The 25230-nt window shown below is 38.9% G+C and overlaps 1 protein-coding gene across 12 annotated transcripts in view; it reads right to left on the bottom strand.

The window, feature by feature from the left end:
* The window catches only part of PTPRM (protein tyrosine phosphatase receptor type M), a 412807-nt gene that overhangs the window by 76560 nt on the left and 311017 nt on the right, over nt 1-25230 (bottom strand). For 7 of the 12 annotated variants that reach the window (XM_081014108.1, XM_081014115.1, XM_081014112.1 and 4 more), the window contains 3 exons: nt 9828-9979; nt 6872-6946; nt 6354-6380 (listed from right to left, as the gene is read on the bottom strand). In XM_081014108.1, coding sequence (XP_080870234.1) covers nt 6354-6380; nt 6872-6946; nt 9828-9979 — 254 coding nt within the window. Of the gene's footprint in view, nt 1-6353; nt 6381-6859; nt 6947-9827; nt 9980-25230 lie in introns of all 12 variants that reach the window. The other 5 variants (XM_081014114.1, XM_081014116.1, XM_081014110.1 and 2 more) reach the window with 3 other exon arrangements.

The raw sequence follows: 25230 nt of genomic DNA, 5'->3' as shown, positions 1-25230 counted from the left end.
GGTCCAGGATACCTTAAGGACTGCCTGCGCCTATAAATCCCAGCTTGATCAGTGAGAGCTTCTGGAGGAGCCCTGCTAGTTGTCGCCTATGTTTAAGAAGTTGGGCATGTAGAGTTGCCGTCTCATGCTGCAGAACACTCTTCCAGCAGAGATCCGACAGGCATCCTCACTTTTTACTTTCAGGCATCTCTTCAAGGCTTTATGCCAAGAGGCCTATGTAGCCACTTAAAAAACTTTTGGCTCAACAGTAATCTTAATGAAACGTTTATTCTGTTTTTATATTTTACTGTAAGCATATTGTGGAAAACCGCTATCTTATGAGAGGGTGGTCTATAAATACTTTTATAAATAGATAAGCACCTTCAGCTTTTCCTTCTTGTTCAGAATTCGCAACTGTCACAGCTTGATGGCTTTTCATGGTGCGAATATAACAATGTAGTGTCATTATTCTTAGTGTCATTATTTAGACAGAACACTCTGCAATGATGGTAGACTATCAATCTTGATAAAAAGCTTTGTGGGGGATGTGATATGTACCTACAGCTCTGCGCATGGTAGATATTTCTTCCCCTTCCTTCTCTGAGGGCTTCCAGGTGCATGCTTGCTGCAGCATGTGTACAAAAGTGGTTTGGGGTGGTGTTGCAGAGGGAAAGCAATGGGAAAGGAAACATTAAGCATCTTTCCAATCCAATGCTCAGCTGCTGAAAACCACTCTCCTTTCCTACTGTTTTATAGTGTTTGACACTGCCCTTGGAAGTTTCACTACAGGTCTTCTAGTTTTTGCCTGTGATAGGAAATGCTCACATTTACTGCCTTGTCACACTCTTCCCTTGTGTAAAAGAGCCCCTCAGTGTGCAAACTTTTGTACACTCACCAGACCCCATGTAGGAGTTACATTAAAAATAATTAATGTTAATTTTACTAGGGGAAACAGCATATACAAGGATTAGTTGGGATGGTATGATTATCATTGTTCTTGTTTTATATGTGGCAACAGATAGCTTCACTAATCATATTCTGTAGATATTGACTTGGAGCCTAACTTTCCTTCCATGAACAGAAAAGAGTTCATGTTCATAGAAAATCTCATTCAGACATACTACAGCACCTCATGAAAGCTGTAGTTCCCAAACTTCTCAATCAGCTCCAGCCCTTTATAACACAGTGGGCTTTGTACCTGAAGCAGATATGACTCTAACACCTCATAATCCATATAAAGGAAGCAACACAAAAATTACTGAATTGAAATTACTTTGGCCCAGTTATTTGAATCTTATAGTGAGGCACATAAAAGTAGTCTAATCTTACTCTGAAAACTTAGCAAAAGTCTCAAAGCCTAACGGAAAATAATATATGTAACAATTTATGTACATGAATGTAACCATTTCCCCCTTACTCTGGGCCTGCCTTAATATTTTTATACCAATACAGAAAAGCATTGTTCCTCTTAGCTAACCATTAGCAAAACTGTAATGCAAAGCACCTTGGAATGCATGGCATGAAAGGTGATATATACAAGTGTTGTTACAGTATGTTGTTGTTGAAATGGCACCTGATTACTACAAGGTGGCTAAGACACAAAACGACAAAGTAAGTAAATAAATAAAAAGAAAGAGTTGGAAGTTGATTTATGATATTTTAAAATAAATTTATGCAGAAAAATCATGGTTTTTTTTGTAACTTTAGGTTTTATTATTATTGTTAGATAAAGGTCAGGATCAAGCCCTTTGATGCAAAACCAGGTTAAGTGCAACTTTGCAGACATGCTACGTGTTCATATGTTTTTGTGTCAAATGGAACCAGAGTATATTGAAGTTATTTCTGCTAGCTGCCTGTCCATTATTTAGCATTAGTATTATTATTTTCATAAGTAAATAATTTTACAAGGGTATTTGAAATGAAGACTTTTTTTATCCAGTCTGCTTTTACTAAGTGTACTAGACTTTCAGGTTATTGTTTTTCGTTAGAAACAGGATTTGCTGTGGTACACCTTAAAACTGGGTTGCCAAAATATGTAACAAAGCTGAAGGCTTTCTGGTCTAAAAATGTTTTGTAACATTTCAACAAGTAATCGTGGTTTATGAATTGCTCCCCAAGCCCTTAAATACGGAGAGTTTCAGAATAAAGTAGTTATACATAGGAGATATTGTAAGCCCTAGTTATTGTTTTCCGTTTCCAAAGCATAGCATTTTTTAACGGGTAGTTATTCTAATGTTATTTTACATTTCATTTCCATTTGAGTTACATCTCGTGTTACATTAACTGTAAGGAAATGTGGCTTCTCTGATCTGGTCTGTGTCAAATATATTTGCCCAAACTCACTGCTGTATAAAAATACACGGAACATGATGCAACCAAGTCCTTTAGAATTAACTGGACTTATCAGTGATTTACTTTGGTTAGACTATGCCCGCTGTAGGATCACAAAGAGCTTTTTAATATGAAAAGTTACTCCGCATGTCATAATTTAATGAACATGAAAAATCCAGCTTCCTGGTAGGTCATGAATAAACATTTTGATTTGTTCAGCTGTGGACCCAACTTGGCTGTCACTTCAGACAAAAATGTATGTAGTGTGGAAGGACTGCTACTACAGGCAGAAGTGTAAATGTAGCCAGGAAGAGGAGAAAAGATAAAACAGAATTTGTAATGCAAGTTCAGATTTTCAGACAGTAAATCAGGGAGAAAGGGCACAATCCTAATCCTACATACACCACAATGAATAATTTAGGATGTGGCGAATCTTCAACTCATCGAGCAGGTTCCTGGCTCAATTGAGCTCAGCTGGCTTAAGCATCTAACCAGAGTTATGCTCTGCAGGAGATACGCTGGTGTAAATCCCTCAGACTGGTGGAACTTTCACTGGCATAAGCCTTGAAAAATGGGTATTCTGAGGGAATGGGGCAAGTGGAAGGGATGGGATGAGACTCATGTTGGATCCTAACTCTGTTAAGCTCCATCACGTAACCTGACAACCTGGTGGGACTTACACTGGCAAAGAGGTGGTGTAAGTCTAACTATCTTAGAGGCTTATTTCCCCTCTGCCAGGTTTAGGCCAGCTCAGCCAGCAATAGCCCTGCTCCTGAATGGCATTAGGATCTGCTGTATTTTACTTGGGTTTAACTTAAGTCAGCATAAATTATGCTGGCTTCCCATTCTTAGGATTGCTCCTTAAATGATATTTACTCTTTGATCAGGAGTGGAGAACAGTGTGGGGGTTGTGGTTCCTAAATGTTTGGCAAGCAGTGCTCTGCTGATATACAGAACTCTATTCACTTTGCAGTATAAAAGCTATAATTAAGCAAGCTATTTCTGCACATGCATGTGGGGCTTTTCTGTTCCTTGCTAATGTAACTAGAAGGAGTTCACAGGGCTCTGTCTGAGAGTTGCTTCTCACAAATCTTTCAGTGAAAGAGAGCTGTTGGACACTTCCAACTTGTTCTTAAATCCATTTCCTTTCGTTTGTGACAAGCTGGTTGTACGCATACATCACCATGAACTCAATTTGGTTTTCAAGATAACACTGCTAAACTATATCTACAGTGGCTTCCAAATTCACCACAATGTGGCAAATTCACAGAATGAACTGTAATGTCCTAATGTTGGAGGAATTTCAGTAGGCTCCACCCACCTTGTGTCAAATTGGCTATGCGGATGGGCAATGGGGTTGTTGTAATCCATAGTCCTGCATGCACATAAAGTTCACATTAGGGCTGTTCAGTCATGATGCTAAACCATAGCTGTCAACTTTTCCCTTTTCTTGCGAGGAATCCCATTTGGAATAAGGGAATTTCCCTTTAAAAAAGGGAAACATTAACAGTTATGTGCTAAACCATGTTTCTCCCATGGTTCTGCTAACAATTATTGTGCATTATATGCATTATTATATGTGTAAGATTATACACATAAACACTATACACAAAAATAGATGCTCCACCAATGAGAGAACAAACTCATGGAGCAAGTCCTGAAAGCTGCTGCTACAGTAGCAGTCAGCAGAGGACTGAAGAGGAAGGTGTATGCTTCTCTTAACTGTAGCACCTCCTCTTTGGTTAAAGAGCACTACTGAAAAGGGTTCTATGCAAATCCATTCATCCAGTTGTGGGACTTTCCAGAGATCACAAAGAAGAGCCAGTTCTGAATTTGTGATCATTGTTCCAAGGAAGTGCAAGCCATATGTGGCCTGTTTGGACAAAACAACAAACTGCTTTGTTGAGAAGATAAGCAAGGATTCAAAGTTGCTAACTGCTACACATGAGCAGAGGAGAGAAGGCTACATGAACCCCAAACTTGTGCCTCCGCATTCTCGTAACACCAAACCATGGTTATGTCTGAAAATATCCAGTATGAGTCCTATGTGCATGAGAGCCATGGATTACAACCAATGCCCATATCAAAGAACTGCTTCAGATGTTATTTTTAAATCATAGTCATTATTTTAAGACATTAAAGTGTGTGTTAGACAGCAAATTGACATAAGTGTTAAAAAATGGCAAGGGTATGGGTCACTGGCAACAAAAAGAATTTTTTTAGTATACAATGTACCAATTAAAAATGAAATAATTTTTCTACAGGGAAGTTCATAAATAGTGATTTTAAGGTTACTAGAAAATTTCACAGTTTCTGATTCAATGAGGAAAAATGCCTCTAAATTTGCATCTTTGTTAAAAAGAAAAAAAAAACCCTTAATTGCTAAGGTTATATTCTTAATTGTTTTTCTTATATTAAGCAAATAGCATTTCAAAACTTTACTGTACAGGAATGTACTTAAATACATCAAACAGTAAAGCATATTAGAAATCTACAAAATTTAATGGCAACGATTTCCTTTTTGTCCACTGAGAATGTCATACGTCAGGACTAAGAGATGTGCAATGCTTTCAGGCTGTTAAAAATCACTGCAAATTTCATTTGCATGGATGTTATCACATTATTATGGTGGCTGCAGTGTCATTTCCTCTGATTTATCAGATATTGTTTTCTTTGGATGTCAGATAAAATGAACTTTGCTAATTATATTTCTGTGGTAATTATTCTCTTGCATTCTTTTTTTCTGAGGGGTAGGGCACAAATTAGCTCTTGAGAATTCAACACCACGGCCATAAAACAGGTAACTGGCCTAAAAGGGCTTTTTTTACTTTGTTTTTCTGATAGCAACTCTCCTTTCTCCCATCACACCACAAATCACTTTTGAATCTTAGTATTTTCAAAAACAGCTTATGATGCAACATGGCATGTTCCCCTTGAAAACTATTTTTAAAAGCCCACTAGAATTATTTTAGGTGCACACATGTTCTAGTGATGATCTGAAGGTGCTTTCTGCATTGCAGCCCATGTGCAGTTCAGTTCAGAAAATTCAGATTTGAGGAATTCACACCAGACTTCACATGGCAATGCTGCACACTAGTAAGAACTTACGAGAGAAAGAAGGTGCATGGGTGTGGATATAAAAAAAGTTAAAAAAATCATTGCAAAGTCAGTGTGAAAACAAGAACTGAAATATTGGTATGAAACTCTTGCAACAGTGCATTATAGCACAATCCTATACATGTCTACTCAAAAGCAAGCCCCACTGAGTTCAGCAGGACTTACTTGAAGGTAAGTGGGTACAGGATTGCAGCCTTATTAAATTTGCATTTTTGTTTGATTGTTTTTAAGAAAGCTGTGTGTAAATTGGGTTAGGTTAAGGTTAGTACAGTGGTAGTAGTTAAAAGCATAGCTCAGCTTTGTTGTTATATATTCCAGATACGATGATTTTTCATCTATATTTGTTATCTCAGCATGGTAAATCCATTTCCCTTCACTTTTTAATAGTTGCTTTTAGCTTCCTGACAGAAAGGTCTAAGTGCCTTTCCTTCTATAGTGCTGGCATCTTATTTTATCCCTTGTAGGATGTGGCACTTCATAAACATTATTTTAATGTTCTGCCATTTTGATGGTCACAATAACATTTCAAGTCTTTCGGAGGCATGTCGAAAAGAAAATGAAAGTCCTGTCTGTGCTATAGGCAGCAGAGAGATGACCATCTTTTTCTTAAACAGTATTTAACAGTACTTTATTTTTCAGATGATACTAAAATAATGACAAACCTTTAATTGCCATATTTACACTCTTTGGTGATTTGCTAATTCATTGCTTAAAAACACACTCCCCCCCCCAATCCCCTTTAATTCCCCTCCCTTTTACTGAATTTTCTGATGACAATAAGAATCCAGTATGTTAACTGGCACTTGAATTAAAAATGCAGAACAGCTTGCACATTCTTCAGCAGCATAAAACAATGTTTTGTAGCCTAGTTTGGAACTTTTTTTTTTTAATCTGCAACAGATGTTGATAAAGGGAAATGTTCTCACCTAAAATTGCAGTTGGCACAAATGGATCTGTCATACATCATAAGCAGGTCAATGCAGAAAAGGCAAAAAGAGAAAGAGAAGTAAATGACCTATAAATGTTCCCAAATTTTCTGCTAGAAAGCCACAAATAAGCAAGTTGTTATAACATGCAAAGCTATTTAGCGTTTTTTGCGTTTGTTTTGTTTTAATTAACAGCACAACTTCAAAAATAATTTCACTGTTAAGTCTGGGGCATGATCCATTCCTGAGTGAATGGGCCATTTGAGCACGCTAAAATCAGTAACCGACCAGGTTCCTGAAGGAGAGTAATGGCTGGATGATGTAAGAGAGGTGTGTCCCAGTTTTTTATTCTGTGTAGGGGTCAGAGGTGGCCTTGGGGTGCGGTGAGAAAAGAGAGATCTATTGAGCCCTCTACTGATCCCTTTCATGATGTGTGCAAGTGTGCTTGCATGGGGAAAGACCCTCTATGTCCTAGGAGATTTTGATTATTGAAATAAAACAAGCACAGAAATGGTTACCTGGGTAGTAAGAATTAGGAACTGTTGTACTCAGTGTGTTTGTTTTCATTGTAAATGAAGATGGTGAGGATACAGCTGGAAAGAGAAGCACAGTATTCAGGAAAACAAAAGCATTAGTAAGCTACACCGCATTTACAAAATCACCCTTATAAGATGAACATAGCAGTAACTGATTAGGTCATTCAAATCTGGTAAAACTGATTTGGTGGAGAAAAATATCCATGAATAATGGCACTAGACTCCATTAATTTCTTTTATGTTTTATTGGGGCCCTTTGTGCTGTTACCTTTAACATCATCATCTTTTCTCAGTAAGACTGCAAATCTAAAGTTATTGCGCGGGAGGGGGGCAGGGAGCCTAAACTACAGCCCCTTCTCACACCAGATTTGCTTGAATTTTCTGAAGAGCAAAGCTGTTGGGATATGAAGATGTACTATGTATTCCTTCCATTGGATTCCTGAGATGATCAAGAAATGTAGGCAGGAACCATGCTATAGCAGCTTCAGAGCTTCTCTAGGCAATTTTGGAAGGGGCTTTAGCTTAAATCATTTCTAATTTAGGACGGAATTCTACAACCGTTTACTTGGAAGTAAGCCTCATTCAACTCAATGCGACTTCTGAGTGGAGATGGGAGAAAAATTTAATTCAGTTCATATTTAAAGGTGTATCTACCTAATTTGCACTTTCTGAAACAATATGTAAATTGAAACACAGCCATCCTTTGAAAGTGACACTTCTATGAATTTTGCAATGCAGTTTTCTAGTCAAGTAATGTGAATAAAAATGCATATATTGGAACAAAGTGTACACAAAAATGTCTATATTAGCAAATATTGCATATAAAATGCATTTTATTTGGGAAATATAACTACAGTGGTGCCTCGCAAGACGAAATTAATCTGTTCCGCGAGTCTCTTCGTCTTGCGGTTTTTTCGTCTTGCGAAGCACAGCTATTAGTGGCTTAGCGGCTATTAACGGCTTAGCGGCTTTAAGAAAAAGGAAACAAACTCGCAAGAACTCGCAAGACGTTTCGTCTTGCGAAGCAAGTCCATAGGGAAATTCGTCTTGCGGAATGACTCAAAAACCGGAAAACTCTTTCGTCTTGCGCGTTTTTCGTCTTGCGAGGCATTCGTCTTGCAAGGTACCACTGTATATAGGGAAAAGCTTTTCAAAACCGTGTATATTAGGCAAAATGGCATACAAGAAAATGTATATTAGGATAAATTCACACCACAATACTGATGTATGTTCTGAATTTTTTTTTATTTTTTTTAAAACCACAAACTAATGTGGAAATGTGGGGATGGGGACCTGCATTTAAGATTGGAAAACTGAGAAACTAAGAGAAATTGAAATCAACAGACTTGCCCATCCTGATATAAATTATGGCTGTCAGAATTTCCCGGACATATCTGGGATTCATCCTTTGGAAATAGCATTTGGATGGAATTTCTGACCAACAGCATTTTAATGCTGAACACAAGATACTTGCCTTTGAAGCCTAATGCTTTCGTGGAAACATGAAGCTAGACCACAGTAATGTATTCTTTATTGATGCTCCATGTTAATTCATGGAGCATCTTTCTTTCTTGTGGTAGAAAATGAGTATTTGTCCATTTCCTGGATAGCCATGTTGGGATTTTCCATTCCACCTTAAGTTGCAGACGTGTGAGATTGTTACATGTCACATGTCTGCTTACATTCCAGCACAGTTTGCTGGGAACTTCCATTGTGTATAGCTTTTGCTTTTGACTCTCTCTGAGGAGACGGCAATGAGAGACAACATGTTTTCTTTGTCCTGATTTATGCTTAATAAATCCGTAGCTTGTTAGTATGTTTCCACAAGCCTCACGCCTCTTCTGTTTGCGCAGTTTGCTCTGCTGATATAGTGTGCTCAGGCTTTGAAGTCTGAGTCGCTGATTTACATCGAGCCGGAGGTCGAGGGATTGTCACGGCTGGAATGGCATGATGCAGCTGTGGGCTAGCCAGCTGGCTTCTCGACCCCCGAAGGATGCCGACACATAGTGCCCTCCAGATGTTGTAGACTGCAGCTCTCACCATCTCTGCTCATTGTTGAGGCTGATGTGAATTGTAGTCAAAAACATCTGGAAAGTGCCATACCAGCTACCCTTGGTTTACGGCCTGTGCACTGTTCTGACAGTGGTCAAGCATATACTTTGTATGCAGGAAATCCCATGTTCAATCTCCGGCATCTCCTGTTAAAAGGAAGTCAACTAGCAAGGTTGAGAAAAACCTCTGCTTGAGACTTTGGAGAACTGCAATCTATTAGTGTAGACAATCCCAGGCTAGATGGACAAAATGCCTGACCTGCTATAGGCAGTTTCCTATATTCACTGTTCTATCTTGAGGAGAAAAGTGGCACTATTTTATTGGGCAATAATAGCAATATATGAGATTTGAGCTTCTTCTTCTTTTTACTGTCTTTAAGAATAACTCTAGGTATGAGTCCAAAACAATTATTAATTGCATTAATTCTCTTACCCCAGGAAGCCTGAAATATGTCAACTGTAACATTAATTGATGCTTATGACTGACTAAATGGCTGCCCTCCAAACTCATTATGACATTTTTAGAAAGTGGCTAAACTGACATGGGGACATGCAGCTGGTATGAAAGCAATAAAGCCTTCAGCATTGTAAAAATAAAAAAGGAAATGGAATCCAACACCTGCTACATTGATGTGTGCTTTTTTTGTAAAAGACAAAAATGCAAACTTATCTTTATTTTATAAGAACTATTCTTTCTCACCAGAATGCTTGCTGTGATGTAATGAACAGTGAGAGATTCTGGGGCCTATGGATTTTCTATGAGTCAATAATCTGCCCATGGAACTGACTAACAAGTATATTAAGAACCATTTACACCTCCCTCCCTCCCTCCCCTGCCCGACAAAAATAAAAAGTGATTGCTGCATCCCAGGGCATTTTAAACTTACATCTCCCATTTAGATTGTGTGTGTCCATGAAAGAGAAAGCCTCATCACAGTTGGTGCCTTGTTCAGTGTAGCTTTTATCCATTGAGTTCACCATCACTGTCATTTCCTGCCGTGTGCTGCTCAATGTCTCTTTCCGCTTTTTAGCCAATTTCCTTAAGGAATGAACATTAGGGAAGAAAGATGATGCCACAGTAAGCAAGCACAGAATTTATCTTTTTATACCAGCTGTCCATTTGAAAATACAACTTTTAATGACAAAAAACCCCACACATTTAAGTCAACAGTGAAAAACACAATCTTCAATTAAGTTACTGTATTTTTCGCTCTATAACACGCACCCGACCATAACACGCACATAGTTTTTAGAGGAGGAAAACAAGAAAAAAAATATTCTAAACGAAACAGTGGATGTATGATTTTTGTGGTTCATGCTGTGGCCACAGACGTGTGATCTGACGGTGAATTTGGGGTAGCCCAATGCAAAAATCCTGAGGATCCATGTGGATTCATGCTTTGTAACCACGTTTTTGCACCACTGTGGCCCCAGGCCACAGTGGGTGCGTGATTTTTTTGGTGCAAGCTGTAGCCATGGACATGCTATGTGATCTGATGGTGAATTTGGGGTGCCCCGGGGCAAAAATCCTGAGGATCCATGTGGATCCGTGCTTTGTAACCAGGCTCTCTGTCCCTCTCTCCTCCTCACTCAGCGGCTCTTCTCCCGCTTTGCTGTTTCAAAGCGAGCCACGGAGGAGGGAAGGAAGGGGAACCATGGATCCTCTGCTCATGACTGCAGCAGATCCCCCTGCCATCCGTAGGCATTCGCTCCATAACACGCACAGACATTTCCCCTTACTTTCTAGGAGGAAAAAAGTGAGTGTTATGGTGCAAAAAATATGGTAAAATAAATATTCGCTAAAGAGAAAAGCAGTAAAACATAAATATAACCGGATTCATCAAAACATTATGATAGAGTTGCACTTGTTGTATGGATCATTGTATGGATGGGGGTGGGGTAAGTGAAAGAGGTTTTTAGGCTTAATCCAATCCATCATGGGCACAGAGCCTGAACAGAGAGCAGGGATTGGGAACCTGCGCCCTTCAGACACTGTTGGACTACGTCTCCCATCAACCCCAGCCAGCATCAAATGGTCAGGGAAGATTTCAGTTGTAGTCTAGCAACATATGGGTGCCCACAACTGTTTCACAGCTAACACAGTGGATTCCCCTGAAGGCTTCTGTCACCTCCACTCACATACGCCTATACATGGGCACACATTGTTAGGCTTGTTATCAATGACTTTTTATCACCGTCTTTTTAAGCCATTTAACATGGTAACTATCACTGGATCTTGTGAGTATGCATGGACCTCCTCTTCCCTGCGGTGGTCTCTGATGCTACCTGCATTTGCACCTGAGGAAGTGGGGCAGAGAGAGCTCTACTCAGCCTATGACAAGTGTGCATCTAGCTGCCTCCCCTACTCTAAAAGTCTACTGTAACTTATCCATGTCCTTACTGTACAATGTTATACATTTCCCTAGCCCTGCTCTACTCCAGTGGCTGCTGTAGGCAGAGACAGGAAATGCAACGTTTTGTTTTATCATGAGACTGGCAAATTATAGAGGAGGGGGTGAGAGCCATATGTGTGTCTGCTGTTACTGCCACCCTTCACACAAAATTTCCAGAGTTAGTGCAGGTTTATATTTTCTGTGAAATAATGAACAGTTTATAGATAGTGACAGACAGAACTATTAAGCTGGTTAAACTATAAGTATTATAGGGAAAATAGGATATTGGTGATAGTGAGCTCATGCAACAAGCTTATAATGTTCAATTTCACATGAAATTGAAAAAATATCACTGCACAGTGACATTAAACTATATATCAACATTCTTATCAGGCAACATATTTAAACAAGAATTTGCAGCAGCATTTTGTTAAAACAAGATTTTTAAGCAATGAAATGGTCCGAACTTTGGGGATAAAATTGGTTAAAAGAAAAACACTTACTTGCTTACTTCTATAAGGTAAGTAAAACAATATATTTCCCCCCTTGTTGTTCAGGATTCATATGAAGTGGCTGAATAAAGTCATCATAGAATAAGGAGTTGGGTGTCACCTAGATCTGTCTGCTTTTCAAATTAAGGTGATACAGAACTCCTGATCTGGGGTATGTAAGCAATAACGGACTGGAAGAAGGTCAAAATATTGAAACTCAGTCCCGAATAAACAGAGATAGAGTTCAGCAGCTCTGGAGGGGAATTGTATGTACCACAAGGAAATGGTACTCCCCGCTAAGTATGGCAGGCAGTGACTGGAGAGATAGCCATTTCTTTGGTGACTCCTCATCTTTGGAATGCATTACTATCATTTTGGGACCAGATAAAAACATTTTGTTTTCCTACATTTTTAAGTCCTAAGCAATCTTTAACTAAGAGCAGTATGATTTTTAGAACGCATTTAAACTGGATGTTGTTATTTTATTGTTTTATCTATATTAGCATTACTACTACTACTATTACTACTACTTTCAGTTGCACTTCTTTATTTCTTACTACTCTTGTCAGTCACTCTGGCAACATAAATCTATGTTGAGGTGCAAGATATTAATTATCTTGGGAATCTCAGGTGAGATGTCCACACAGTGGAAGTTGTTCCCAGTTCCAGTTACCACATGGAAGCAGCTTAATAATTTACTGCTGCGAAAGATAAGGCTCAGTAAAACAGTTATAGACATAGATATATACAGCTTATAGGCTTTGGCAGATACAGATATACGTATACAGATACATACAAGTACAAGGTATTTCCATTGCTCCATATAAACTCCAGCAATTCAAGACATAACACTGGACAAGTAACACGAACAGACTGACCACTTACAGATTAACAGACTGACAATACTGTGCTGACATGCATTAATCACAGATACAATCAGGACTCTGGGCTGTTACCATAGCAAATGGCTTGGCTAACCTTGTACCTGCGATTAGCTCATCCATGGGGAGAGTTAAACTCCTGAAGGAAATTAACCCCTTCTCATTTCTAGTTACTCCAACAAATTATGGGTGGGATGCACCTAGCCAGCCATGTTAGTAGAAGTTCATGTGCAATGACTCCTGCTTGCACAACAGGGCATTCTTCCCTCTCTTCCCCCTTAAATATTTTTTGGGGGGGAGGAAAACCCCTAAAACAGCATGTGGGAGAAGGGGTATTGTTCTGTCAGGCAAGCTGGGGTGCTTGCACAGATGGAACAACTGGTACCTTTGCAGGGTTCCTGATTACATGGAGAGATCCCATGGGTGCACAATGGTACACATGTAGGCTCTATTCAGAACTTCCAATGAACATCTAGAGATCAAAAGCAGGGACAGGAAGAATGATCCCAATTCTTGTCTCCACACATTCAATGAAGGTCTGAAAACCACTTTAGTCCTCCTACATATGATTAGCAAATTGAAAAAACAATCTAAAGAAACATGTTTCCAGTTCACCAATATCTCCAGGTTCTTTTCAAAGCTCCATATAGGGTGTTCTGAACTGCCAACTACAATTCTCAAAAGATGTCAGTCATTTCTAGATGGATGACTGACAGAGATCAAGAAAACTTTGTTATATTGCTAGAATCAAGAGTATCTAAAAATGAGAAAGATTTTAGGGTCACTATATGATTGGCAAGTAATATGGTATCCAATTATTATATGATTAAAAATAAAAGTTTTTTTAAATGATGCTTACATTTGTCATAAAAACACACAATACAAAATAATGAGTACTTATTTTCTCTTTGTTCAGGTATTTGTCATATTCTCTTTCAAAATGTTCCTGTATTGAATTCAATTTCTGTTCAAGTACAAAAAGTACAAAATGGCTGAAGTCACCTATCCACCACCTAGAAGCTATTTTAGCTGTTCTACAAAATATTGAAATAGAAATTTTAAAAAGAATAAAATCAGAAAACCATATATAACAAGGATGTCAACTCTTGGCTCAGGTCACAGGTAAAAATGAATCTAACAGCTATATGCTAGTCAAGGCTGTCCATTTTAAAAGACCACCCCTGAAGTTACAATGACTGACATTCTGTTCAAAAACAACCCTGAGCCAGGAAAAAGAATTTGAGCGGAAAAGCATTGAAAACTCTTGGCAGAACTATAGGAAAAATATATGAACAGCTCCTATCGGCTATTATTTCTGACTATATTCGATTCTATCATTCCACCTCACATTTCCACTCACTCTGTTGGAATATGAACACCACTGAAAACATGCAATGTTGAGCAACTAGTATTAATTTTGACGGGTGTAATTTCCACAATTGGTCAAAAGCCATTGTTTGCTTTTGACTCTTGGGGAAAATTAGGGTATTTATTTTTGCCTGACTTAACTTGCTATAAAAGTCTCTACAGTGGTGCCTCGCAAGACGAAATTAATCCGTTCCGCGAGTCTCTTCGTCTTGCGGTTTTTTCATCTTGCGAAGCACGGCTATTAGCGGCTTAGCGGCTATTAGTGGCTATTAACGGCTTAGCGGCTATTAACGGCTTAGCGGCTTTAAGAAAAAGGAAACAAACTTGCAAGAACTCGCAAGACGTTTCATCTTGCGAAGCAAGCCCATAGGGAAATTCATCTTGCGGAACGACTCAAAAAACGGAAAACTTTTTCGTCTAGTGAGTTTTTCGTCTTGCGGGGCACCACTGTATTAGTTTAAGGGATGCCATGACTGTTTTTAAGTTTGCTGTCACCAGTTTTACCTGAAATTATTTAGGGTAGGCAATATAGCCTTGCAATACTTCATTGAATAACACTCAGATCTACTTTTATATGAATACATTATCTGTTATGTCATAATGAGCATACCAATCTTTGTGGGCATAGCCAAATATTCAAAAGAAAAAGACACAGCAGGATAAAATTTCAGCAATTTATTAGTGCTGTATACTATGAACAGCATTGTAAAGATTGGAGCACTCTCTCCCTGTCTCTGCCATTGGAAATTCACAAAGTGAATCAAGCTAACTTTTTCTTTATGAGTGGTCAGGATTCAAATAACAGATCCTACTGATTATTGGTCATGGGAGGTGAAAAACCGAGCTTACAATGAGGAAAATGAGAAACTGAAACTATCCATCTCTAAGCAACATACATTTGCCAACTATCAATATTTCAGCCACTGCAAATACATTTAATATTAGAGAGTCATTATTTATTATATTATCAAAGTAACCCAGGTGGATAAAAAGGAATTCCATAACTGGTCACCAACCTGACTACAGTGAAGATATAATTACTCCCCACCCACCCGTTTTAGATTTTCTTTAGCCTTGATAATACATTATTTTATAATGGTTCTCTTAAGTACAAGAATGTGCTGCTGGGCCATTTGTATTATAGACCCAAACATCTTCTGAATATCAGCATGATTTATTTATTTAAAACATCTGACCACTGAACCATTTCCATAACAAAGCCAGAATCCAAAGTTCTGGTCAATTATTTCTGCATAACTTAAAAGGTTTTAGATGAAACATATTCTGAAACTGAGCTGTGTTACAAAAGCAGTTTGTGATATGGCATGGTGGTCTGCTATTCCAAACTAAAGTAAAGAAAACTCGTACTGGGTTATTCCAGTCAACGGGGTCAAAGGTTGTAACCAAATTCATGATTTGTATGATCAGACTTGCATGATATACCATATTTTTCGCTCTATAAGATGCACCAGACCACAAGACGCACCTAGTTTTTTGAGGAGGAAAACAAGAAAAAAAATATTCTGAATCTCAGAAGCCAGAGCAGCAAGAGGGATTGCTGCGCAGTGAAAGTAGCAATCCCTCTTGCTGTTCTGGCTTCTGGGATAGCTACGCAGCCTGCATTCGCTCCATAAGACGCACACACATTTCCCCTTATTTTTTAGGAGGGAAAAAGTGAGTCTTATAGAGCAAAAAATGCGGTAGTTCAAGTATGCCAGTCTCGGTTGCTTTAATTGTTAACATATACTTTTGTTTTTGATTAGTTGTATACTGCTTTGAAAAGATGGGCACAGAAAATCAGTCTTTATAAATGACAACAAATACAGAAGAAATAAATCCCTGTAAATGCAAAGGCCCACACTTGATCTACCAGTTCAAGCGTTAGTATTGTTTATGTGACACAGTCACATTTATTTGTTCCATATATAATGTAACATTACAATGTGAAATAAATGTCTGTGTCATGAGGAGTTCTGTTTGAGTTGTCTTTCATATATCAAGGCAATAGAAAAATATAACATTTCAATTGCATATAAAGTAGAATTACATTTTCCCATTAGTAAAGAAAGTTCATATTTGTCCTATTGCTTTAAAAATGAAGTCTGCTATTTGGAAAGTTTGCCTTCTTCGCCCTCATTTTTTCTTACAATATCAAAGAAGCACAGTAAAGAGGAAATAAACAGATACCACTGAGGCCTGTTCAGGGGGTAGCTGTGTGATATATAGCAGCAGACAACGTAGGCATGAAAGGTTTTCACTGGCTCTCCTTTATGACAGATTCTGAAATTCTCATCTTGAGACTAATTACCATTTTAGGGGGAAAAGAGACTAATGATTAAAGAGTCCACCTTCTTATTCAGTCATGCTGTCAATTGTATGCAGAGCTTGAAACATATTAAGAGAGGTATGCGCTGTAGGCATCCATCTTCTGTTGCTTTTATGAAGCTAAGTAGGAGGCCTTTTTAAAACTAATGCAAATATATTCGGAGATGTCCTGTGATACACCAAAGCTACATCTGTGAAAAGGCCACCTTTGATCCATATAGTAGGTAACTCAAGGACCCATATGATATGACTCTGTGATAGCACTTCGGAGCTAGAGGTTATATTGATACCTCTAGATGCCACCATGCTTTGTAACCACAATTCAACCCTTTGATTTTATGCTAATATACATATCCTGAATAATTTCAAACACATGTCGCCTTTCTTCTTGTCTCTATGAAAATTGGTTGGTTTCTATGAAAATTCTAACTACAAATGTTTCCCTTTTCCAGACAAAGGACAGTCAATGCTGTGTCATTCACACAATGCCTCAATAAGAGATAAAGTTTGTGCTTAGACTTATGCTGTGTATCTGAATGTACTTTCCACATAGTAAAACTTTGTTGTAGAAGCAGTAATTAAACCTTTCTATAACTGCAAAAGGAAAACTTCTAGCTTTCTGGTCTCTGAAATGACAAATGTCATCATGTTGAAAACTGTCGTGTTATTATATGTAAAGAAAAGGATTCAGTGGCTGCTTCTCCTTTTAGAATTACTTTATAGTTTTCTCAACGGATTAAGAATGGGAAGTCACATCCTTGGGCTTACAAGCGTAATCCACGAGAATATGTGCAGCACCATCCAATATGACGGCTCATACTCAAATGCCTTCCCTATAAACAGCAGTGTAATATAGGGCTGTGTTGTTGCCCTGATTCTCTTTGACATATTAATAGTTCTCCCTGTTGCTCTCATATGCCTTCAGCTTGGCTGAAGCAGGTGTGTACCTCCATTCAAGGAGTGACAGGGGTTTATTCAACTTGGTATGTCTTCAAGACAAAAGTGCAGGGAGCCCTTTTCTGAGAGATGTTAAGGGGGGCAGGTAAGCCCCACCCTGCATAATAGATCACAATGCACACACACCATTTGAATTACAATGCCCATCAACTTGGTGGGGGGGGGTTCATCCTCCTCAAATATTTTATGGGGGAGCTGAAAAGACGTTGGCTCCTAGGAGTTGGCTCCTATGCCTGGTAGATACAGTTGGGACAACCTAATCTAACACAACACTATGTGCTAGTAATGATATTTATTTGTTTAGCGGAGGAGTTGAGCAGAAGCATCTAGGAAGCCTCTGAGTCAGTGGAAATGTATTAACAATGATTGTGGATCACAGGAGAAAAACTGGGCTATGTTTTTTTTTTTGGGGGGGGGGGGCTTAGAAACTTCGGAGGGCTGTGCTGCACTTCGTCCAACAGAGAAGCCTTCACTGCTACCAAGCACTGGTCTGGCATTAAGGAATAACACAACCCACAGTGACAGAGGGCTCACAGTCACCAAGGACTAGCATGCAGGACATTTGCCTAATTCCTCCTTCCGTTCACTGACTGACTCAGTCAGTCAGGTGTTCCTCCCCCTATATAACAGCCACACAATGCTCAAAACATACGATGCCAGCAAGAAAACAGTGATAAAACTGAAAGTAGCCACAGGCTTAATATATGATCACATAGAATAGTCAAGACAGAGATAATTTTAAACAGCACCCATGCAGCAGCCGTATTTTGAGGAATCCTGAGGAATCCCTCATGTGCATATAGTTTCATGTACACCAACCTTGCCTTCCAATTGGCATTACAAACCCAAAATGTGTAACTGTTAATCTATTGTTTATTCAATGCCACCGACAGAAGTTAATAGATGGTTATAAACTAATTGAGTGTGTCTGTACTGTTATCTCCTCATTCATCTCACTTTTTCAATTTAGCTTCGTTAGTGTTCCATATGGTACAGTGGCCCTGCTGCTTGGAGCAGCCATTCCCCACAAAAAAAGCCCTTCTAACAACAGGAAGCTAATAGTTTAACTGTTCCTCTAAATTTGTTTGACAAAACTGACATTTAGCGCATCATGTCACGTTGTCAGTAATCTGCAATTTACCCCTAGGCAGTCAGTGGATGCTCGTTTTATTTACTTCTCATAGTTAAGAGCGTAATTAATATTCCACTCTGAAACAAAGATTAGAGATTTGACAAACATTGTAATTTAAATTCTCCATTATAGCAAACATTAAAATCAAGCATCTTCTATATGCGCCATTACGTAAATGACACGTGTAGCTGTAATTTAACTTTTTAGATTTTAATACCACAAACTAATTTCTGCTGTCAGTTTAATGAGTTGGAAAACACAAATCTTAGCACTCTTGCACAGACTAATAGTTAAATTAGAGGGAGAGCATGGTTTGGTTATTTTAACTCTTTAACTATCCCATGCAAGGCTATAAATTATGGAGGGATATTACATTAAAATGTTTTAGCTGCTAAATGGGTACAATTTACAAAGAGCTCAGGGGTAACTGCTAAGGCAACATTTCTATATTTTGTTCTATATCACTGTGACTTTGATAAGAAAATAAAGAATAGACTGTGGGTCTTTTACAATAGAGAATGATGGCTGCTGTTCACTTAGAATTCCAGCAAGCACACACATACATTTAAGTCAAGGGCATTAGGAACATAGAAAGCTACCTTCTATAAAGCCAGTCCACTGGTCCACCTAGTCTTTCAAAACCGTATCTGGAGATGCTAGTGGTTGTGCCTGGAGCATCTGCATGGAATGCATGTGCTAATACCACATTGTGTAGTAATGAGTCTATAGTGTGTGAGTGCTGTTCATTGAATAAATCTACTAATTACCACAACAATTATATAGTGTCACTAATGACTTTGTCATAGCAACATATTACCAGAATTCACTGTGAAAACTCATTGTGTGGGGAGATTATTATACAAAGTCCAAATTAACACATAACATTTTAAAACAATTTAAAACACACACACCCAAAATAAAAATAAAACAACACTCAATAGAAATAATAAGCTTTCCCATACCCAACCTTAAGGGCCTGCTAGGCAAATTGCATATTCTCTCCATTATCCTATGGTTTGGTGTTAGCTTGATTCACATCCAGGATTCACATCCTTGGAATGGATTCACTTTTCCATTCCAAGGTCACCCTGTCATGGGGCTAACATATTGTTATGAGTTTGGAGGAGGTGGTGGAACTGGTTAAGTACCATATATACTCGTGTATAAGCTGACTTTTTAAGCACATTTTTAATGCTTAAAAAGCCCCCCTCGGCTTATACTTGAGTGAGGGTCCCACTTACTGTTTGCTGCCGCTGCTCGTGCTGCTACCGCTCTGCCAAGTGCGGCTCCTGTGCTGCCCTTGCGAGCGCCAGAGGCTGTTGTTGACAGTGGAGGAGGAACAAGCAGCCCAAAAGCAGCCCTTTCGGGCTGCTCCTTCCTCCTCCTCCGCCTTTGCCGCTGTCGGCATTTCCCACCCTAGGCTTATACTCAAGTCAATAAGTTTTCCCAGTTTTTTGTGGTAAAATTAGGTGCCTTGGCTTATATTTGGGTTGGCTTATACTCGAGTATATATGGTGTCCCTTTGTGGATGAAGACCAGATGAACAATTTAAGAGCTGGGTTGCAAGAAGTTGCATCTAAGGTGGCAAAGAAGCAACAAGGGGGACTAGGGAGAATGGCTGTGTGAGTGAGCAAAAGAGCTGGGGAGAGCTGCTGCAAAGCTCAGGACATAGAGACATGTTTAGTTATGTGCTGCTTTGTGCTGGTCTCTGAGGCTGCCCTGATAACAGCAAGGGGGAACAATATCTGTTGGGGTGTTAATTATTATTAAGTTTTTGTTGGCATCCATCTGTCTTGAGAGGTGGAAGTGAGTGCCACTGGGGGTAAAGCCAAACTGCTGGAGTGCCTCCTGTGGCTATAGAGACCAATATGGGAGAAACATGTTTTATTGCTGCTGGGCCAGATGAAGGCGTCTGGTTTCATGGTTACAGATGCACCACAGCATTTATTCTCTTTGCACTTATTATTATTATTATTATTAATTTAAATTTCTACACCACCCTTTACCCAAGGATTACAAGACGATTTACAACATAAAAATGCAAAAATAATACAACAACAAAAATCACCAATCAATACCCCCAACAGTTTATTAGCCAATAGATTGTTTAATTAGCCAAAGGCCTGAGAAAAGAGGCATGTTTTGCTTGGCACCTAAAGATATGGAACAAAGGCGCCAGGTGAGCCTCCCTGGGGAGAGCATTCCACAAGCGGGGAGCCACTGTAGAGAACACCTGTTCTCGTGTTGCCACCCTCCAGACCTCTCGCAGAGAAAGCAGATGAAAAAGGGCCTCAGATGATGATCACAGGGTCCAGTTTGGTTCATATGGGGAGGGGTGGTCCTTGAGGTATTGTGGTCTTAACCCATTTTTTAAGGCTTTATAGGTCAAAACTAACACCTTATTCTGTACAATGCATCACATCAAATGTAAAAAAGGACTATACAACTTGAGAAAAGACAATTCACATTTTTTGGTGAACCATGAAAATCTTTTTTTTTAATTATTAAAAAACCCAACCAACCCAGCACTTTGAACTGTGCCTGGAGTGCAGTTAGAGAGTAATCCTGGGAGCCCCTCCATTGTACAGTGGTATCTCGGGCTAAGAACTTAATTCGTTCTGGAGGTCTGTTCTTAACCTGAAACTGTTCTTAACCTGGGGTACCACTTTAGCTAATAGGGCCTCCTGCTGCTGCTGCTGCCGCGCGATTTCTGTTCTCATTCTGGGGCAAAGTTCTTAACCCGAGGTACTATTTCTGGTTAGTGGAGTCTGTAACCTAAAGCGCCTGTAACCTGAAGCGTCTGTAACCCGAGGTACCACTGTAGTCTCAGGTTGTAGATATGTGCAAATAAACCATATATCATAAAGCCACCACTATCTCCGCTGTGCCTCTTTGTCCAGACACCTGTGTAAAGCTTGCCTGGAATCTAACACTGCTGTAGAGATTGTGGGTGGCATGTATCAATCCTGAACCCAACCTCCAGCCACACGACAGATAAAACAATATAGTCCTCCAGTGCAAAATTACAACAAAAATCCATATCCAAAATGCTTGCCTCCATTTGAAAAATGATTCCAGCTTCCAAGTTGGTCCATATTATTTATACCAATGATGGTTTCTCTTGCAAGGTTAAGTGACAATGAGGCCATATAGACAGATTGAGGAAGTCTAGGCGCCTCTCAGGAAAACAAATGGACTACAGCTCTAATTTATGGTAATTTGGGCTGGAATGCCAGCTTCATAAATTTTGTGCGACTGATTAAAATTATTATTATGTAGAACACCTCTAGGCAACTGTACTGGCTCATTAAACACGGAAGCCTGAAATTATCTGCTCTGTAAGAAGTGTGTGTGTGTGTGTGTGTGTGTGTGTGTGAGAGAGAGAGAGAGAGAGAGAGAGAGAGAGAGAGAATATTAAGCAGCAGGAGGGAAAGAGTTGGAAATATTTTCAAACCTTCTCCTCAGTCAATCTTGAGACACACCCACAAAGAACACAGACTTGACAAAGAGGCTGCTGCGTCTCTCTCTTCTCAATCTATGCTAGTGAGAAGCTACTGACTCTCCTGACTCCTGCACAAGACTTCATTAGTCACTGCCAACTTCAATCTGTTTCAGTTGTTTTACATTCAATTCCCAAAGGAAGAACACTCTCCCCAGTGATCACAGCAGGCTAAACTTATGAAAGATGAACTGGCTCATTTTGTAATAGATCTCGACTCATTCTACCAGCTCCAAATTGGGACACACACACACACACACACACACACACCCTATAAATATTATTAAAAGCAAGGGGTGTGTGCTCAAATATATGAAGTGGACAGTTTCATTAACTATGAACCCGAAATCTGTTATTCCCTCCAAACTGGTGCCAAAGTTTAGCACTTTTTTTGCATAGGTTTTCAGTGAAAACCTCACATTTTGTGGTGCCCCCAAACTGAGTAAATGATGCTCAAACTGGGATCATAGGTATTAAAATGAAACTCAAAACCACCTGATTCACTCCAAACGGTTGCCAAAGTTTTGCAGCATTTTGCAGCAAACACCCCATGTTTCACAGTGCCCCCCCAAACACAGCAAGTAAATACATCAAACCAGGCTTTAAAGTTTATGCCACTGTAGTTAACAGCACTCAAATTCCCACATTGTCTAATTTACTCCAAACCAGTGCCAAAGTTTTGCAATTATTTTGCTACAGTTTACAGAGCAAACCCCATGTTTTGTCATGTCTCCAAAATTGAGTTATTGATACTCAAACCAGGGGTCATAAGTAACACCCCAAAATGCAACATTTGGTGACTTGCATACTTCTGACTTACTGGGGTTTAAAAAAATTATTATTACTTGTAGAAAACAAAAATACATACCAAAGAAAAGTAAGTACCTGTACAGTTCTGTTTAAAGTTACCAAGTTTTATACAATCATTAAACACAACCCAAGCAGTCAACATAACCACAAAAAAAACTGAAATGGAACCAAAACTTAAAAACAAACCAACAACCTTCTCAAAATTGATTGTAAACATTCACCCTTTCTACTATTAGGCGATCTTAAGGAATCAGCCCAGCATCAGAGTTGTATGCAACTGAAGAGTTATATGCAACAAATTTATGTTTTGGGGAATTCCAAAGCCTTGGGCAAACCAATCAGCCTCTTAAATGAACCCTTCTATGGCTGTCAGTGTAGTGGTCTTGGCATATTAATTTATAAAGGGAGATTGTGTCCTTTTTCAGTCAGCTAAGGGAATTTTCCTGAGCATGGCACTTAGGTCTAATTCAGCTACAGCTTGGCTACTTTTTGATAAAAGGTCATGTTTAATTTTTTTCTAGGGACAAGAAAATCTTATAAAAATCACACCAACAGTTTCTATTCTTAAGTGGATTGGTGGAGATAATCATGTGGCAGAAACCTATCAAGCTTACTGCTCATACAATGATCACTGAAATGCTTTTTGGGTTTTGTGTAACTGACTTTTTCTTTAGCAGTCTTGTGGTGGCAGAACAGCTGTATATCTGTTGATATCTCATTGTAAGTCTGTCATCACATCTAGATACAAGGTTTTAGTACACTTCTGTAAAGTGTTTCTCTTTAAAAGTAATCCTGAACCATGTTCATTACTTCCCCTTTATTCACCTACTTGGAATGTACAGTGGTATCTCTGGTTACGAACTTAATTCGTCCCAGAGGTCTATTCTTAACCTGAAACCGTTCTTAAGATGAGGTACCACTTTAGCTAATGGGGCCTCCTGCCGCCGCACCACTGCCATGTGATTTCTTTTCTCATTCTGGGGCAAAGTTCTTAACCCGAGGTACTACTTCCGGGTTAACCCGAAGTGTTTGTAACCAGAGGCACCACCGTAATTAGGTAGCTAATGACTCATGAAAGCATAAAGAGGAGAAAATATTGAGTAGCAACAATGCCATAGAAATAACATGAAACAAGTTAATTAAGTGGACTTTCACCTGGACAAAGCAGGGACGTAAAGGAGGTTTTTCTTAATATCTCCCTTCTTAAAAATAATTATTTCATCATAATTTTGTTGATTTTCTTCTTTACATACCCTGCTTTTTTAACCACACAGAATGCAGTGTTTCAGCATCATTGCTAGAGCTACATTTCTTTCTAATAGTCTTAAAGCAATCTAGTATTTGATTTATTAAGACTTCCAAATATATCACTAATAGAACCTTACTTGCACAGTCTATTGTGAATTAAATGCCATCAGATAAAGGTTGCTTCCTTACCATGATATACTGCAATTATTTTGTGAAAACTTCCAAAACTTATTTTGATGTTTCATAAACCTTATTCTCCAAGTAAAACAGTTTCCTGAACATGGAAAAACCCCAACAAAGAGATGCTGCACTCTGAAACCATTATGCACCCAAAATGAAATTCATTTACACGTACAGACATTACAGGCAGAGATGAAAAGATAGGCAATAATGTAGGAACGTTAACTATGGGTAAACATTTCAGCAGAATGGTTCTGAACTGAAAGCTGCAACATTTATTTTGGATGTGTCAATTTGTTCTGAAATACCTGCATAATAAGTGCTGCTGTGTGTTGACATTTTGCATAGTATGGCTAATGGAGGAAGCGTAATGGAAGCATGATAAGCAGGAATGTGACAGTCAATATATCTAGCATTTGACTTTTAACTATACCTCTCCTAGTGGAAACCTTTTGAATTGTAATTTTATGACACTGCAGATAACTAGGGAAACTCCACCAGGCACTGCAGAATACTGCACCATTTCCGTTCAAGTAAATGGAGCTTGCACAGAGCACCCCGACAAGGCCTATTAAATTGCACAGAGGCTGAATACAAATCGGCTGCTCTTGCTGTCCTGCAGATGAACTTTTAGATGGGGACATTTTCAATGCATGTTTGCCTGTTCAAGCCTCTCAAAATCAAACTGTATTTATTTATTTTAATTGTACTTTGGATCTTTTTGTTACCTGAGATCACTCATCCCTAAACTGGAAACTCAGCCCCTTGGCACTCATTTAACACTGCTACATGGAAGTGTTGAGTGGAAAACAGATCATTAACAAATAGAAGTTAAGGCTTGCAAATTGTACAGAGACGCATGGGCGCAGGTCACAAACAGGAGAATCTTTCCAAAAACTATAAACTCTAATTGAAACGACTCAACAAATTATTTTGCTCGTGCTTACTATTTGTTGTGATTTACTTACATATCAATGCATTTGGGCCTATCGCAATGAGGGAAAGT

This window comes from Podarcis pityusensis, assembly GCF_964106645.2.
Source record: "Podarcis pityusensis genome assembly, chromosome: 7".
NCBI lineage: Eukaryota > Metazoa > Chordata > Lepidosauria > Squamata > Lacertidae > Podarcis > Podarcis pityusensis.
This window is presented reverse-complemented; position numbering and strand designations above follow the sequence as displayed.